Raw genomic sequence first — 18,836 nt, 5'->3', positions numbered from 1 at the left:
TGCTCCAATGTCACAACTTTGCCCAACCTTATTTATTATTACCCTTTCTCTCAATATGTCTGCAGATTGCACATTTTTTTCCCCCTGGAAATTGATTTTTTTTTTTTAACTCCAAATAACTTGAGCTGAACATTAAATGTAACATAGAGAACCAACGTTGCCACAGTATGTACGTGGCAATTCTCTGTTCTGTAAACTTTGGGTGGAAACAGCATTAATATATTTATTTTGAAAAAGGGAAATACACGCCTCTTAACAAATAGATGGGTTAAGCATTTCGGTGCATCACGGGAAATGTAGTTTCAGCGCAGTACAGGAGTTAGCCACCAGAGTGGCCTGAAAACTACACGTCCCATGATGCTCTCTTGCTGCTTGCAGTCATGGGTTTAAGCTGGGGTAAAAGGCTGGACGCAGACTTTGTAGGTAGGGAAATTATGTTATTTAGATTTAGATTGTGAGCAGGGGGGCATGTGCTGTGTTATTACCTGTCACTAAGGGACATCACAGGAATCATGGGTGATGTATCCCATTTGGGCTGACACATGCCATCGTAGTCAGAGTAATGTAGGGTGGGTGTTTGCAGTGTGAGTGGAGTGGATACAGAGGAAATGTAGTGTGGTCACATGTGCTTATGAGAGCAGGCAGGATATAAAATATTAGGAGGGGTTTGGGGTTGTGCAGGCTCTAGTGCAGAGAATGCTTGCAAGCTTTGTGAGAAGACAGACAGACAGGCAGGCATGAATGGGGTGAATACAGAGTGTTTGTGCTGGGCAGACTGATACAAGTTTGTCTATTTAGCACTGAGACACTGCTCAGGGATTGGGTTTGACAGCCAGGCTCAATCTGCTCTTTGTTAGAGGAGAGAAGATGCATGGAATGCTGAGGAACGTTGCAGAGTTACAAAGTATCCAGATCTTGCAAAGTTAGCACATAGCAGAAGAAAGGGACTTTAAATGCAGTTGGTTGTTTAGTGACCTTGCAATAAGTTACACAGCATCCTGTTTTGGAAGGAAGACTGCTGTGGGGAAGAGCCTGTGTTATTCAGAGGTTGATGGTGAGATGTGGCATTGAAAAAGAGAGAGTGTGCCCTGCTGGATCTGTAGAGATGCCTGGAGTGGAAGAAAGGACAACCAGCCATGACAGTATTTCTGAAGAACCCATGACCACTTCACCTGCAGAAACCACCAAGGAGCAGCCATCCAGACTCTGTGGCTACCTAGCCAAGCTTTCTGGGAAAGGACCCCTGAGGAGTTTCAAAAACCGTTGGTTTGTGTTAGACCCCCGGAGGTGCCATCTCTATTACTTTAAAAGCCCTCAAGATGCCCAGCCACTGGGGCATATAGATGTTGGGGGCGCCTCTTTTAGCTACGACCTGGAGGCAGAAGAAGGGCAGTTTGAGATCCACAGCTCTGGAAGGGTCTCCATACTCCGGGTAATTAGCCAGGTTTATATACTGCGCATAATGACAGAGATAATTATGTAAATTTCATATATGTATGAATATTGTATATTATTTTTTTAATGTGCATATTTCTAGAAAATATGTAATTTATAAGCATTGACCGGTGCATGTCCATGTGTTTAGCAGTGCTTGAGTCAGTAAACCTCTAAAAACTTTCATATTTTTGTCCCGTAAATATTCATAACTTTATTTCACTGCATTGGCCCAATGGGCACTTTATTTCAGATGGTGTTTATGTTCATTTTCTTTGGTGGCACTAACCACGCAAAGCACTGGGCTTGATGGTCTGTGTTTCAGTGTGCATCTACAATCTATCCCCGGTCATTATTTTGATTCTTGAATTTATTTTTTAAACAGATTCACATGTAACTCACTAGTCCCAAAGCAATAAGCAAAAGGTGAAATTTTAGGTTGCCTTTTGCCATTGAGTCCAAGATGGTTGTATAGCTGGATATTACTTTAGTTATTGGACGGAGGAGACCGAAAAAGAAAATTGGGGGGAGGACTGGGATAAGACTATTAACCCCTTAAGGACCAAACTTCTGGAATAAAAGGGAATCATGACATGTCACACATGTCATGTGTCCTTAAGGGGTTAAAGAAACTTCTGCAGGTATTCTTACAATAAAGGTTTAAAGTATGGAAAGTTACATGACTGAACAGCCACACATCCTGTATGTTGCAATATGTATATACTCAGGGGTGTACATACTAAACAGCAAATTGTAGTGAATTAGAGCGACACTGCCCCTTGTGCAGTCCCAATGGGAGAGCGGTTTAGCTGGTCTTCTTAGGGGCGGCCATACGTCTTTGGCTCCTGGTGACTTCATCTGCCAGGAGTCGACCTTACTAGTGCATGCACAAGAGTCCAAAGTGGGTTCTATGGATGATCCTGCAAAGCCACAATATCTTCCATAGATAATCTTGCACATGCATTAAAAGGTGCTATAGACATCTGTAGCTCATCGGTCAAGATGATCACATCTCTTCAGCTGTCATGACTGATGGGGAAACATGGAATGGTGGAGACGCACCTTGTCTCATTTCAAAGAAATTCCAACACAGTTGTTATGGTACTTTTTTAAAAGTAAACCAAAATGTTCAAATGTCTATCTGTTCCTGTCCAAATCAATAAAATTAAATTGCGTATATACGCTGAAGTAATTAAGTCTGACACACAAGGTTCAGGTTAAAATAACTTCGAGAAAGTTTATTGGCAAGTGAAGAAAAAGCGGGCGCGCAGGCCCTTTTAAGAGGCATTTTGCGTCATCATTGATTATTAGAATATCAGCAAATAAACATCATCAATTGGATTAATTGTTAAATGTCGGTGTTAGTGTCTTACCTATTGGTTCAAAAATAAAGAGGTTAGTCCCGTGCCCACCCATCAGAGGTGGGATTATTCTGGACACGGGTGGGGATAAGGGGGTCCTAAGCGTCATTTTACACGGTCAATAATATCAGGCTTCATGTCCAGGTGCAAGGTCTCTTATGAATAGAACATTTCATTACTACTGTGTTCTGTGGCCTTCAAACTATACTATCTTACAAGTTCTAAGGAGTAGCCAGCAAGTCTTAAGGAGTACCCAGCACCTCCTGGCATTTGTCCTTGTAGGAAAACACAGTCTTTGTCTACTGTATTAATTGGGTTGAGAAGTTCAGTCACGTAATGTAGTTTTAAAATGAACAAGTTAAGTCATGAGGACAAAATGGAGGATTTGAAGAAGTCAGGTTAGGAGGACAAAATGGAGGATTGTCACAATATAAGGTTAAAATGGAGTTAGTACAATAATTCAATGCAAGTACAATAAAGATTTTCAATAATCCCACATCACAGTCAAAAATAGCATTTCATGAAGTTTCTTTTTTTCTAAAGAGCTCAAAATTGACAAAGCCACGTAAAAATTATAAAATGCAAAATGAAGGCCAAAAGAGCTGATCTTGAAAAATTCCCCAGTTGTGCTATTGTTGCATCTTGGCTATCCTAGTCTGAATTTTCTGTTTTTTGTTATTTTTTTTTCTATCCACCAAATATTTCTGCTTAATGAATAAACCATGTGTTTAGGTCATTGATGTCCCCTTGACATCCACTGCTACTGTGTGTCAGTGAAAACCTGTTAATAAATAAATGAGGAGATGTAGGAGATGGCTCTAGTCTGTTATCAAGAGCAGATATTTGTCCAGTGATAAATAGCAAGGCAAATTAACTTCTGGGTGTAGGTATGTATTGCTCTCTGTTTAAGATTACAACATTCTGGACTTTCCCTAATATTTTCTGAAAATTATGTAGTTAAAAAGTATAAAATTCCTAAACTGCCAGGATCTGCAGTTAAATTCACTGACAAAGGTTATGAAAGGTTATGTGAGTCCTGAAAATGAAAGGGTCACTTGAACCAAAATAAACAGTGTAGCCTACCAAGTAACCCTATCAATACCTGCCCCCTCACCTCCCTGCCCTCCCTTCCCACCAGAAAAATGGAAAAAGAAAGAGGGAAAAAAACTTATAGCTGTTCCAAAGCAGAGATCAACTTCTCCCTACAGTCCGATCCTCCTCTGTAAACATCATTCTCCTTTGCTGGAAGGGGGCGTATGTCAGAGAGGGGAGGACATGGGCATGCCATCATTGGCTGTGTGTACAGAGTGTGTACATGGACTTGTTCTGGGCTTGCTATTTACGCTCCAATGATGCGTCCATAGGTGGAGTTACACCTCCGGTAGCAGAGGAATCTCCTTTTAGGCAGCGTTTCATAGCAAAACACTGCGCGTACAGACTCTGGGTACCATGACCACTTCAATCACATATTTGATGTTCCAGTAATGATCTGAGATGCTGTGACGTAATCGGACATGTCTGACAAACATTACCGATAAATGAGTATTTGTAATGAATTGATCTAAGATAACATTATCTCACAAGGGAAGGATGGTACAATAGCATTCCTCTGTAGCACAATCTTCACTGTTATTTTATTAATTTTGAGTTTCATTTCTAGTTTGTTCTACAGTTCGGTTTAGTTACAGTTATTGCTCTGTAACCGTATCATGGGATTTTTCAGCCACAGATATTAAAACAGGTGTAAAAAACCAATTGCTTTACCGTGTGAACTCTGTGGTATAAAGTGGGTAGCCGAATAACCTGTGCTAGAGAGCTCAGCAAGTTTTCTAATGTTATCGTCCTAAGACGTCACCTTTCTAAGACGTTAGGCTGTGTTAAAACTGCCCCAGTTAACTGCACGTAAAACAACATTCCTAGGAGAAGTAACAGATGGATGCAGTGTAGTATGTCTCCCAAGCACACAGAATAGGACCAGCTAGTGTTTAAATAAACTAAAATAATGTGTGCTCTGTTGCACAGCTTACTTTCTAGATTGTCTCTAAGAAGAAGTTTCTGAAATAGTTTTTATAGACACATGGATGTTTCTAAGACTATCATAACATAAAAAGCCAAACATCCCTAGAACGGTCTGGTTTGGGGTTCTAGAGTCATGTAAATTGGTTCTTTGGTGTGATAAAGCATCCGTTCTCATCTGGCAGACCAAAGGCCAACTCTGGGTTTGGTTAAATGCCAGAAGAGAACATTCTATTCCTTTTTGACTGCATCATGTAATCTGTAAAACCTGGTGCATAAGGAAAAAAATAAAAAAATAAATGATGTGAGGCTATTTCTCTTGGTTCAAGTTTGGTCTCCGGTATTGCACATCCTAATGGTACAGCACATGGTATGGTCGTCCCACCGTTGTGGCAGCAGTTTAGAAAATACTTTTTCCATCTTCAGTATGGCAGTGCACAACGTTAGGTCTGTGGAAGGATTTTTGCATAATTGTGAAAAAAATTGGACAATGCGATGGAAAAATGATATTGATTGTAGTAAATACTATGTACGATATAAAGTTCTTGAAAAAAAAATCACTGTTTCTCCTCCAAGTTTGGCAGTTGACTAACACAATGAGGGACCATACTTTTGGCTGCTTGACCCGATACAAAAACCTTTTGATTTGTTGAACCACAAGACCTTTTTCCAGTTTTTGGTAGTCCACTAGTTATTTTTTCATGTTACCAAGAGCTTTCTTACTGCCAAACCTGCAACTCAAGTCTTCTCAGCACAGTTGAAAATGAGACTGGCTGAATTTGACCATTGTGAAGCTTTCCTTGAAGCGTTTATCCAATGAGCCACCTATCACTCTCTGTAGCGTTTCTTCTGAATCCATTGCCAGACCTGTTCTTGTTTGTTTCCTCCAGTTTCCAAGTGCCTATTGATGGTGTTGGTAATGGACACCTTGGCATTCTTTGCAATTTCTCTAAAAGAAAGACCCAAACTTTAAACGGATTTAATGGTTCGTCTTTTTTTGTTAACTGTCTTGTTTCTTGCTGTTGTGATTATACTACTTCATACCGTACAATACTGAGAGTATAGTAACATAGACCGTTCCAACACTACTTTTGTACAAACAATGGACTTGTTCGTAATCAATCAAGAAATTGTTGGGCCACCTGTAAGAATTGTTAAGAACTTCTTTCCCTTAAAAGGTGTTTTCCTTTTTAAATCTGAAATGTACACTATTTATCAGTTTTATGGTACCCTAACATGTACCGTTTACCACCATTTACCTTTTCACATTAATCTCCATACTTTATCTGCTTATATGGACACACTCTGTAGCCATTCTTCTGGAGTCTAGGGTAGTATGTGGTATGTGGCATGGAAATTTGTCTGGCTTCTGACATTGGTCCACGGCACCTTCCAAAGGGATCTAATACCAAACTGTTCAATAAAATAGGTCTAAAGCAATAACTTTTGATTTTTGAAACTACAAAAAAAATTGGCTACATTGTTTTTTATTAAGCAGTTCATTTAACCCTTTGAGTGTCTTAGATCTACCCAAAGCATTGTCTTGCATTAACGTTTAGATCATTACTGGTAAATATAATATGTGTTTTTGTCGTAGTCCATAAAACCCAGCACCCGAGCCTCCTTCTCCTCCTGTTCATTTTTGCTTTTATATGTGAATAGGCTCCCAGCAAGCACAAGATGGCCTACTGGCTTCAAGAATTACAGCAGAAACGTTGGGAGTTCTGTAACAACGTTGGCGTGACTAAGCGAGACAGTGCAATCGGTCCTGCGTCTGTGGAAGTCCCCACTGGTCTGGTTGCCAAAGAAAGCACAGGTAAGGCCTATACAATACGCCGTATCGGTTACTGGATAGTGTAACACTGGATTAAATCAGACTGCAAGAAAATATTGACGAGTCATGTTACACATGGTTAACATTCCAGTGTAGTTTGTGGTGAGTAAATTCAGTTATTGCCAGAATAAGCACGGTAGGAAGATCAGAATTTGCATGTGTAGTAGTAGTTAGCTGACAGTGGAAGTTATTCCCTAAGCGGGAGGTATGGACACTTCATGAGGAGATTGTATACAATTCTTGCTTTGGTGAATGAATCACTAGACTATTATCATAGATTTTTGACTGCAGGTAAATTCCAATTACCCCGTTCTGCAGTTAGAAATAGACACAGACTTCTATTGATGCTCTTTTAAGGTCTCTTCACAAATGTGTGAAATGTTAAGAATTCAGAGAGACTTATTTTTGGCCAAAGAGAAAATAAAAGTAAAGCTGACTCGGACAGTTTTTCCAGTTTAGCTAAAAGCTTGAAATTCACTTTGAAATCTCGACACTTGGCATTTTAGTAGGTAACCCTGCACGTTGGTTGAAATTACGGGATTTCTGATACAGGCTACGACCACCTTCGTAAACATACTGTGATACAGCTGAACTGGTATTCGGTTTACATGCAGAGTCCCACGATGAGGAATTGACCTATTTTGCAAGTTTGTGTAAACTAGGGCAGTATGTGTGTGAGAATGAATCTGAAAAGAGGAAGGAAATTTTAGATTTTTGTTTTGCCATCTCGCTTAATGCTACAAATAGTCTCCCGATGATTGTCATCATAACATAGAAAACATAATATGTAATCATAAAACCATTTCATCCTATTTCAGAGTGATTCTTTTTTTTAAGACAGATTGTTTTCTTAAGCTCAAGTAACCATTTAGTAAGATCCCAAATAACAGCAAATATAAACTAGAAATGTAATTATGTGCAATGGGTTAATTTCAAAAATGAATAAAACGTATCCTGTTGACTAAAGGTTAACTCCAAGCATCATAACTACTACAGCCCGATGGCACCGGGAGTACAGTGGCCCGGTTCTCCAGTAATGAGGCAAACCAATTAACAGCAGTTTAACTGGGTTCCAATACTCCCTGGTGGTGACTGCTCTCAGCCAGTGCCGGACATTCTATGCTGGGAAGGTTGCACAGAATTGACATTAGTCAGCCCGGAACTCTATTTCCCAGCTGGCTGATGACACTCCTTTTACATCTGGAAGCTAAAGGGTTAATGTGTGTGTGTGTGTGTGTTGCAAAATGAAATGCTGCACATACAGACTCTAGGCACCATAACCACTTCAAAGGAACAGTCTAAGCCCTTTGTAGTGGTTATGGTGTCAGGAGTCTTTAGACATAATCCCATTGTAAGTAGTCACGTAAGTTTTGAAAGGTACAGTCCCCTCTTTAGTACATTTCCTACAACCCATCATTTGACTGAATTTGTTTACCAAGACTGTCAGCCAACACTCTCAGCCAATTAATTCTGTGCAAATGGGGACAAATTTGGTCTTATCAAAGAAAACAAATCCTACATTTAGCTTTCCGTTTTTCATTTACTGTAACAGTTTTTTGATATATCTGTGAACTCAAGAACTTTTTTAAATTTATATTATATATATATATATATATATTTTTTTTTTTTCCTCAAGACAAAGATCTGAAACTATGTGAATGTGAAACTATGTTGTGTTACAGCGGGGATATACTCCCAGATTGCTACCTGGCAACCTGCTGACAGTCACAGTGGGGGAGTCTGTGTGGGTCCTTGAATTTGACAATCAAAATGCTAAATTGATACAAAACCTAGTGAATGGATGGATGACTATTCAACCCTGATCCTTTTAATCCTCATAGTCCCAAGCATTCAACATGTATATATTGTTTATAAAACCTTGTGAAAGAATGCTGACTAAATTATATTTAGTATTATCCAACCATATAAATGATTAAATAGTTGATGGCTCCAAAACGATACAACATCCCTCTATAAGAGGAAAATCTGGTCTCTGCACTGGTCTTGTGTCTGTATTTATTATTATTATTATTATTGGCATTTATAAAGCGCCAATTCCGCAGCGCTGTACAATTGGGAAAAAGACGAACACAATAAGAACAGAACGATATAACAGGTAGAGAGCCCTGCCCGTGAGCTTACAATCTAAAGGTTAAAGTGGGGAGATGAGACAAGAGAGAGTTAATGGTATACCTGCAGCAGCTGATAACATGTGAGAGTAATAAGGAGGTGATTGGCTGTGGTTCCAAACAGCTGGAGGTGCATGCTATATATTTAGAATGACCAGGGTGGGTGGGTAGAGCCGAGTAAAATCAAATGGCCTTCCTGTTGCTGGGATGGATGAGGGTTTGGGCCTTTTTTAAAATAGCAGTATTTACTTATATAAACTGTTTTCTGATGGTTTGTCCACAGATCTCATGAGTTTCTCTGACACGGACGATGCTGCGGAGAGAGCTCGGATCCATTTTGCTGCAGCAGTGTGCCCAGGAATACTCGGTGAGCAACTGTCTGCAGACCATCCCTCCAGTGATGCAGCCACAGTGCAAGGCCTGCTCAGGCAGTGGAGCAATGACATCAGGTGAGGCACGGGGCAGGTCCTTCCTCTCATTAATAGGAATAGCTGTACAGTCCTCAGGATGGGGGCAGTTGAGTAATCTGTAGAGTATATTATCTCTGGAACAATGTTAACGGTTACCATATAATCTCCAAATAAAAATTGACACATTCATCTAAAGCGAAGCTCTTCACTTAAGTGTGAATTATCAGGAATTTAAAGTGAATTTTTTTTTTTAATTTTAGGTCAAAAAGTTGGAAAAATGTTTCTTGTTTTCAATTTGGCTATTTGGGCCTACAATTTTACATTTACTATGAATACCCAAAAAAGTCATACTTTAAGTTCTTACCCAAGACAGAGTTGTCCCGAAAAAAAAAAAAAGGAACTGTTGGGAATTAATGAAGAAGAAATGACAAATTTAAGGCCAAAGATCTGTAAAAAAACAAAAAAGGTCCCGGCATTTCATGGTTATCTCCATAATCCTGTCTGACATGAGGTTTAATGCTTCTAGAGGCAAGGAATACAGATTACAGCTGGTTCTGTGGCCATTCACCAAAAATCAACAGAAAAAAATATATTGAGAATGCACTGCTGAAGGAGGATGGTTAAATAGTACCAGACCTGCGCAGAAAAACTGAGTGGATGACATGTTAATGTAACTTGCAGAATTCAGATTGAGCAGTGAATAGGAATGTTTTTGAGATTTACATGAAAAATAAAAAATAAAAATAAGTGCCCAGGCTATTTTTCATTCTCCTTCATAGAAAATCCAGCTTCATTTGAGATTTATACTAACGTGTTCTGTAGTGGGTAGGATATTGACTTTTGTTGGTTACTGTGTTAACGAGATACACTTTAACAAAAACAACAACTTTTTATATATGTATCTGCTTGATTGTCCGTTTAAGCCATTTACCTTGCTGGGCTATCTTACATAATTTAGGTCTTATTACAAGATTTCTGTAACGGGAACAGGGTAGATTAATCCCCAGCTTGGGACCCAGGTTTGTCCCGCTACGTAGTCTGTTTCTTCTCTACTGGCAGCAGAGACTACCACCACATTTCGTTATGATAAGGTCTTGTCCTCTACCCACTAAATAGGCAGTTATCACTTCATCCGACCACCCCCGGCACTGTCTTTACAAAGATGCTATTGGCTCACAGGCCCAAGTGATTAAACTTTTAGGACACGGGCCCATATAGCCCCCCAAATAGGGGCGGGGCCGGGCCGCCTAGCTGAGCGGTCGCAGGACAGATCAGCTCCTGCTAAATATGACCTTTTTAGCTTGTAAACCATGCTTCAGGAGGGAGTGAATTGTCCACGACTGCGACCCCCGATGTCCTTGGGCTACCAGAGCTGAGGAGAGGCTTGCTCCTGCAGTTTTAGTCCCTCAGGGGAGACCTTACCCGGCGGTGAGTGGAGTGGAGTGGACGGCCGCCGCACCACTATCCTGCCCACTGGAGCCCGACAAGCACAGATACCACCGGCGGACCCGGTCCCGATTTCCCCCCCCCCTCTGGACCGGGGGGGTGATCCCGGTCCTCACCCTGCAGCTGCACTCGGAGACACCATCGCGCACGCCCCAGGCCTAGATCCAAGATGGCGGAGGCCATGTGCGCAGACACAGAGCTGCAGAGCCTGATGCAGACACCATTTGGTCCGACGCGCAAAGCAACGAGCACTTACCGACCTCGGATTAGACGGGCAGGGCAAAACCCAAACATGGGGCCGACCGCGGGAATAAGGAAGCGGGCAACACATAAAGGACATTACCGTAAAAGCTCTGGCAATTATTGGAACAACCACCGACAAGCACACTGACCGACCGGGGAAGCTCCCGCGCAAACCCGCTGGCGGCACCGACCGGAAAAAGAACACGTTGGATAGCAGCCCTCAGACCTGGGCTATATGTGTGCCCTGGCGAGACAGAGCTCCACTTTCTGGCTGTGAGGGAGAAGCTAAACATGCCACCCAAAGAAGGGACTATCTACTTCAGCACATGAGTGGCATCGGGTGAAGATTTTTGCAACCATAGGGACTCTTTTCACCACAGCTGAACATGGTCCTTAATCACATTCGTTTTGCATCCCCTGATTTGTGGTTCCCTGCAGCACTGTATTGTTTTGTTTTTTCATTGTTGTCTCTGTCCTATTTCAGCAGTCTTATAATACAAGCAAGACAAGTGCCCTGTGGGTAGTCAGACTACTGTAATGTCTCCCAATCGCTTAATATGTCACATAGGCGCAGCACTAGTTTACCTAGATACACCTCTCTCATGTAGTCAGCCAGCGCAATGTATGTCTCATGTTAACTACGTGAATGTACCTGCAATGTTAACTTTACTGTAACCCTTATCTTAAACTCGTAACCCACATTTGTAAAAAAGCTAGACTAAGCCAGTATTACACAGACTGAATGTTACTTGAAGTTGCTCAAAATTAGCTGAATAAAAATGCCAGCGATGTTACCTTAAGTTAAGAGACACATTCAGCTGTTTAGACCCTCTATTGTTTATTGCTTGAAATACCTCTAAACAAAAATTGTGCTAGATTTCCCATGTACCCATATGCTGAAATGTTTATAATGCGTTGGAGGAATGCCTTTGGGGTACCTCACGACCATCTGTTATAAGCTTATGCACTACAAAAATAAAGAATTATAAAAAAAAAAAAAATATATATAGCCCCCCAAATAACAGATCCTATTTTATTTGCCACAAGGACTAACCTCCACCAACACGTCATTGAAATTGTGGTGACACATACAAACAGATGCAAATACATGCAAATTCCCTAGCTTAAACATTCTCACAATAACAGAAATAGAGAAGGACCTCCATGACAGTGACGCACTCAGAATTTCACAATTTATTCTCAGTTAAAGAAACACTTGTTGCAAAAATCAGGATTTTTTTTTTAGAAATCAATATTTAGCATATTTACCCCAATAAAAAAATGCATTAATTAATTTCTGCATCTTTTTATATATATATGTGTATATCTAAAACAGCTTGCATTTTTGCAGGATGCTAGCACAGTGAACCTGACACTTCTTTTTCCTCTTTGGAGTGAACAGAAAGGGAAAAAAACGTCTCTGACTATCTTATTGACAGCCATGGAGGTGTTCGTGCCCAATTATAAAAATGCAGATTTCTATTAAAATGGGTACTTTCATAAACTGTCACAAGTTTGACAGACTTCAGACACACAAAGCATTTCAGCAAGCTGAAGTGCTTTATGTGTGTTGTCTATCCTGTATTGCACTTTAGTTGCTTGAGCCACTACATGATACATTTACTTGTGTGTTTAGACTCATTTTGCAATGACACATGTAGATTCTGTAAATCAGAACTCTACAAAACCCAGGTCGCGATGGCAACTAGGAAATTTGTCTTGGCGCCTGGGTATTTGTTAGCACATTCCCTCCAGGGGGGCCTGCTCAGGGGATGGGGGGGGGGGGGAGTAGGCAGGAAGGCAGCTGACTGGGGAAGAATGGAGCCAGGCGGAAAAGTAGCTGTATTCTTCTTTCTCTGCTCCCTCCCTGTGTGTGTTTGTCAGTGTGTGTGTGTTTAGGTGATTGGACCCCCCTCCAATCCCATGGAATAGTGTGTGTACACACTCTTTTTCCCACACCATGCTGGTCTCGTCGTGGTGGGCCCGACATTCATGGCTGAGATAATAATAAAGCTTGATGATCTCAGGCAATCCAATGCTTTCCTATAGGAAAACATTGGAAAACTATTGCGCATGCGCGCCAAAATGCTGCACCTGTCAGCATCACCTCATAGAGACACATTGAATCAATGCATCTCCATGGGGAACATTCAGCGCCTCCATGCAGAGCGTGGAGATGCTGAATGTAGGTGCTGCACTGGACTAGGAATCACCACTAGTGGCCGTCTGAGAAGGTAGTGTTTACATTGAAAAGCCTGCAGGGAGGGGGGCGGGGTCAAGCCGCTGAACTGATCAGTCGCAGGTTCCCTGAGCTCCTGACTCCTGAAGCCTAAAACTGAGAAAATAAACGCTATTCAAGCGACAAGCAAACTGCTGACAGGGGAAAGGCACTCTGGAGAAAGGGCTGCCTGACCCCACGACAGACAAGGTGAAACTCGGGTCGATCCAGCGACCTCCCGCGGATCGCGGCCTAGCTGAGCGGAGGACGGGGCGGACGGCCGCTGCCCTACCCCACTGCCACAGGCTGCTGCGGGCACAGACATCCCCCCCCCCCCCTTTGGGCCGGCGGGGGTTATCCCGGTCCCCACTGGCTGCCTCACCTATCCTCAACTCCAGCGAGTGGCGATGACGGCGCGGGCCGGGACCGCCATGCGCTCCCACAAAATGGCGGACGGACACGCAGACTTGCCTGAACCACCAAACATCTCAACCCCACATGTCAGCCTAGAACAAAGGCTCGACGAGCTCTTCCTCCGCTTCTGGGCAAAGCTTGAAGCCCGAACTGAACACACACGTACGCAGAGCCGGGGGAGCCAACAAGGGGGTAAGGGGCAGCTGCCACAGGTACGCCCTCCGGGCACTCAAAACCCACAACCCAAGACCACCAGCAGGCAGGGCCCATCCGGGCTGAGGGCCAACAAGGGGAAACACCCCTCGCTCTGGCCACCACCACAGAAAACTCCCCGTCTGAAGAGGCGTAAGCACACCGGGGGCTTCTGGCGCACCCTAGACGGGAAAGACCTGGACTCAGACAAGAGCCCCAGAGTCTGTGGCCATTTCAAGCGGGTCCCTCACATGGCCGGGGGCGGGAGGGCCGCCTCGAAGCACGCCGACTCAGCCCCCCCTCAGGTATACACTCACCTGTTCCCGATTACTGGGGTAGGGTGAACATCTCAACCCAAGTTCAGGACTGATCCACCGCTGCCAGTCATAAGCAATACCCACCACCACGAACATACTCGCTTCCTGCCCGTTCCTCTGACCGTCGGACAGCACCTTGCAGCCAGTGGGAAAACAGGGACGCTTGATACTAAAGATCCAGCATGCAGGACTTTGTGATTACCCAGGGAGGAGTCGTCCGTCATAAGCCATACAGATGCCCTCAATCAATGCAAGTGTTCCTCCTGAGCTCATACGGGGTGGCTGCCACACGTGCTATAAATATATCACGCTCCGATGATGGGCTACAGTGGCACATAATACTGTTCTCAATGCATGTATGACTTACTGTTTACCAACTTGTCTTATCATAGTCACATTATTTTTGTTTTAATTCGTTGTCACTTGCTTGACTAATTTATTGCTCAGTAATAAGATTGTCACTTCCCGCTCGGAGACACGAGCAGAGCATGCTATGCTTAGAAGACTTCCTGCCTCAGCTACGCTCCACTCCCATAGGACCTAACGCACTAGCCTGATTCAATAGCCAGTCTATTGCAAGTTACGATTATTCTATGCATGTCCTACATTTACTTACGAATACAGTCAATAGGCTATGCTACTCCTGTTAACCTCAATTTACTGTGGTTTTGCTTGTGTTTAACATAAAAATGTAAAAATGAGGCATCAATATCCTGAAAATGTACTGTACTAACAATACCGATGTATCAACCCCATGATGTAACTCACTCGTACATTTCCCATACTACTTCTTCTGTACCCCATCTTATATGCCTTAAATAAAAGAAAGATTGACAAAAAAAAAAAAAGCCTGCAGGGACAGGCTATAGACATCAGGACCACTATATATTAAGCTGTAGTGGTTCTGGTGACTATAGTGTCCCTTTAAGAATTAAAACAAACGAAAAAACTGGCTCTTAAGTTTTTTTAGCTGGCTCCTAGGAACAAAGCAAATTGGTCAAGCCCTGCTTTAAATCAACGTATGGATAAAATTGATTGTTTCCCATGGTTATTGCTAGTCATCTGGGGACCCTGAGATGTAGTAGAAACCCCTCATTGTTAAAATGAGCTTCTACCGAGGTTTTACCACAGAATGGATTGTTCAGGTGGAATGTATCTGCTCCCAATCCATTCTTTGAGGAACAGACAAACCTATGACAGAGTCCTATGAGAGCACGGAGAGGCTCTCTAGGGATATACATGCTGACCTAGGCACCGTACAATATTTAATTTTCTATCTCAAGCATCCATGCGGTATTTGACCAACATGAGATTAAATACATGATTCTACATGGAGACCAGTGGTATTTCCCCATGCCCAGCAGACCTGTTGTATTTCCTTTAGCGTTGACCCATGAAATCTCACATGGTCCATTGTAGGAATTATCAATAAATACATTGGAGTTCTTTGTGCCTTCCTGGGCTGTTAGCTCCTGGGGTGATATTTTGTGTATTGGTATATGTCCACTTCTGGGGATAGTAACAGTAATGTAGTTTTTTTTTGGTTTCGATATTTTTCCTGATTATTGTTGATGGAAGCCAAAGTCCTTGTGTTTTTTTTTTTTTTTTTTTTTTTTTTTAAACTCTGATACATTTTATGTTTGTATGTATACTGTTTGTTTGATAAGATATCTTTACCTATTTTGAGAAAACAGAACACTTTGTAGGTCAGTGTAATACAGGAAGTCCGTAACAGGATTATTTCTGGTTTGAACAAAAGGTCACCACTGTAGATTAAATCACTAGGTGACTAAAGTGAGACTTAGAATCCTAGAATCGTATTAATTTGCTTATTTTCCGTTTATCTATGACAATACAATAAAAAGAAGCCTCTCTCAACTTTTTTTTTTATACTTTCCATTTGTAAATTTTCCACGTTTCTTAACTCCTGCAATATTTCCTCTGTTATTTTTTTTGCATACTTTTTATTTTTTTATGTATTTCTTACTCTTTTTTGTCGATCCATACTGTTCTCACGAACACCGTTTATTCCCCTCTTTCTATCTTGTCATATTGCCTTATCTGTTACCCTACTTTATACTTCCTTTATATAGAAACATAGAAACATAGAATGTGACGGCAGATAAGAACCATTCGGCCCATCTAGTCTGCCCAGTTTTCTAAATACTTTCATTAGTCCCTGGCCTTATCTTATAGTTAGGATAGCCTTATGCCTATCCCACGCATGCTTAAACTCCTTTACTGTGTTAACCTCTACCACTTCAGCTGGAAGGCTATTCCATGCATCCACTACCCTCTCAGTAAAGTAATACTTCCTGATATTATTTTTAAACCTTTGTCCCTCTAATTTAAGACTATGTCCTCTTGTTGTGGTAGTTTTTCTTCTTTTAAATATAGTCTCCTCCTTTACTGTGTTGATTCCCTTTATGTATTTAAATGTTTCTATCATATCCCCCCTGTCTCGTCTTTCCTCCAAGCTATACATGTTAAGATCCTTTAACCTTTCCTGGTAAGTTTTATCCTGCAATCCATGAACCAGTTTAGTAGCCCTTCTTTGAACTCTCTCTAAGGTATCAATATCCTTCTGAAGATAGGGTCTCCAGTACTGTGTACAGTACTCCAAGTGAGGTCTCACCAGTGTTCTGTACAATGGCATGAGCACTTCCCTCTTTCTACTGCTAATACCTCTCCCTATACAACCAAGCATTCTGCTAGCATTTCCTGCTGCTCTATTACATTGTCTGCCTACCTTTAAGTCATCAGAAATAATCACCCCTAAATCCCTTTCCTCAGATGTTGAGGTTAGGACTCTATCAAATATTTTGTACTCTACCCTTGGGTTTTTACGTCCAAGATGCATTATCTTGCACTTATCCACATTAAATGTCAGTTGCCACAACTCTGACCATTTTTCTAGTTTACCTAAATCATTTTCCATTTGGCTTATAACGCCCTTTCTATTACTCCTTCTCTTGACCTATGTGATGGCAGCAAAGTAAATACAAAGCTGTGATTGGCCTAAAGCAGCGAAGAAACAGAATGCATAACCATCTACCCTCACCCATCCTCTTTATTGGTTATCACTTTCTTTCTCCCATATTGTTCTATGTGTCTGTGTTTTTTTTGTTTTGTTTTTATCGGCAGTTTGAAATTGGCTGCAGCCTGGAACCAAAAAAATCCAGAAAAGTTCTAAAGAAAACCTGTGAAGGCCCGCTCTTATTCTCATTATGCAACTGTGACTGCAGATGTTGTGATCTTTTAATGTCACAACAGCGTTTTGAAACTTGTTGAGAATGACTTAGAAAACAAAACACTTGTGTAGATTCTCAGTCAAGGGTTTCCTTCCTTTTTTGGAGGAACTGTTAGACTTTTCTGCTGGCTACAGATAGTGAGATTAACCGAGATCTATTTCACACATAATCTGAAAATGGCACATTTTTAAACTTCAGACTGCTATAGACTGCAGTAACCATTGGCTGCTGTGATGAGATTTGTAGTGAACACCTGCTCCGGTAGCAGATATACCCACTGTGCTCGTAAGCAACCAATGCACTTTTCCAGCATTCCTAGGAATAGGAAACTGATTGGTTAGATCAGTATCCCAACGTAGTGGGTGTGGAAAGCATAAGAAAAAATAAGCCGATACATTTTGGTGACCGGCAGAGTGAGGCAACTGTCTCGCTAAAGCTTTTGACTGAGACAACTGTCTCAAAGTCATGCATATCTCATTAATGTATCCCTCCAGGTAAAACATTTCATAAATAAAACAAACACTTTTCATTAACTGGCCTTCGCAAATTTAGAAACATATTTTGTGTGTGTGTGTGTGTGTATATAAAATAAATTCTATACAACTTTTTTTTGTTTGTAGAATTTCAATGCAAAATCTCAGGCCAGGCAAAAGCAGCAACGAACAGAGGAAGAGTGTATTCTACACCACTGAGGAGTGGGAGCTGCTAAACCCCACCTCCAAGGACCTGGAGGAATGCCTTCTGCAGGAGGAAAGACGGAAACATCAGGGAGACGGAGGCAAAGGGACCACAGGTGTGGAGGCCAGTTTCCTTGAGTGCTTTTTGTTTGTGTTAAATGACATGAAAAGGCACATTCTGTGTTTAAACTAAAACTATACAATAAGATTATTTCATGAATTTACTTTTGGAAAATTGAACTGAAACTATTTCTCAAGTCAATCATGTTTCCAGCTCAAACGTTTTTGGCTTTAGAAGGTTAGTCCGGGCACCGCTGCCATTTCAGTGATTGAAAGTGGTCATGGGGCTTGGAGTCTGTTTCAGAAGGACATGTTGATCATACAGCACTATATCGTGTTGCTCCATCTCTGGCAGTGTCATTAGCTAATATCAATTCTGGGCTTAAAAAGCTTCCGTTGTCCACACATAGCATGCTGGACTTGGGTAACCATGAGAGTATGGCTCCTGCTTCCATGATAGTGTAAGTCCTCCCTCTGCCTTTATAGTTTTTTTTTTTGTTTTGTTTTTTAGGGGTAAAGCATGCCAGCAAGGGTTTCTCCATCCAAAACCAGTTGTTGTTTTTTTGTTTGTTTGTTTTTAAGTATCCCTATAAATGTGTAATTCCACTGCATTCCCAACAATTCCTGGTTTGTTTGTTTTTTGCAAATTATTTTTGAACTGGCATTTGATTGCAAAGTGTTCCCAGCCTCCACTACTGACGACAGGTAGCCGGGTTCTTCCATTAGCTCTCCTGAGCAAAGCCCGGTCAGCTGATCGCTCTCAGCCAGTGATCTAACCCTGCATTGGGCTCTGCTCAGACAGAGCACATCAAACAGGGGCGGATCCAGAACCCA

The 18,836-nt window shown here is 41.7% G+C and overlaps 1 protein-coding gene across 1 annotated transcript in view; it reads left to right on the top strand.

Annotated features, from left to right (window-relative positions):
• The first annotated feature begins 415 nt into the window (after window positions 1–415).
• Window positions 416–18,836, top strand: part of TBC1D2B (TBC1 domain family member 2B) — a 40,627-nt gene continuing 22,206 nt past the window's right edge. Inside the window, exons 1-4 of the mRNA XM_063449416.1 lie at window positions 416–1,432; window positions 6,474–6,627; window positions 9,058–9,223; window positions 17,886–18,058. Of these exons, the coding sequence (XP_063305486.1) occupies window positions 1,052–1,432; window positions 6,474–6,627; window positions 9,058–9,223; window positions 17,886–18,058 (874 nt within the window). The 5' untranslated portion in view covers window positions 416–1,051. The remainder of the gene's footprint in view (window positions 1,433–6,473; window positions 6,628–9,057; window positions 9,224–17,885; window positions 18,059–18,836) is intronic.

The sequence above is a fragment of the Pelobates fuscus genome, chromosome 3 (assembly GCF_036172605.1).
Source record: "Pelobates fuscus isolate aPelFus1 chromosome 3, aPelFus1.pri, whole genome shotgun sequence".
Taxonomy (NCBI): Eukaryota; Metazoa; Chordata; class Amphibia; order Anura; family Pelobatidae; genus Pelobates; species Pelobates fuscus.
The sequence above is the reverse complement of the archived record's forward strand: the minus strand, read 5'-3'. Positions and strand labels throughout refer to the sequence as shown.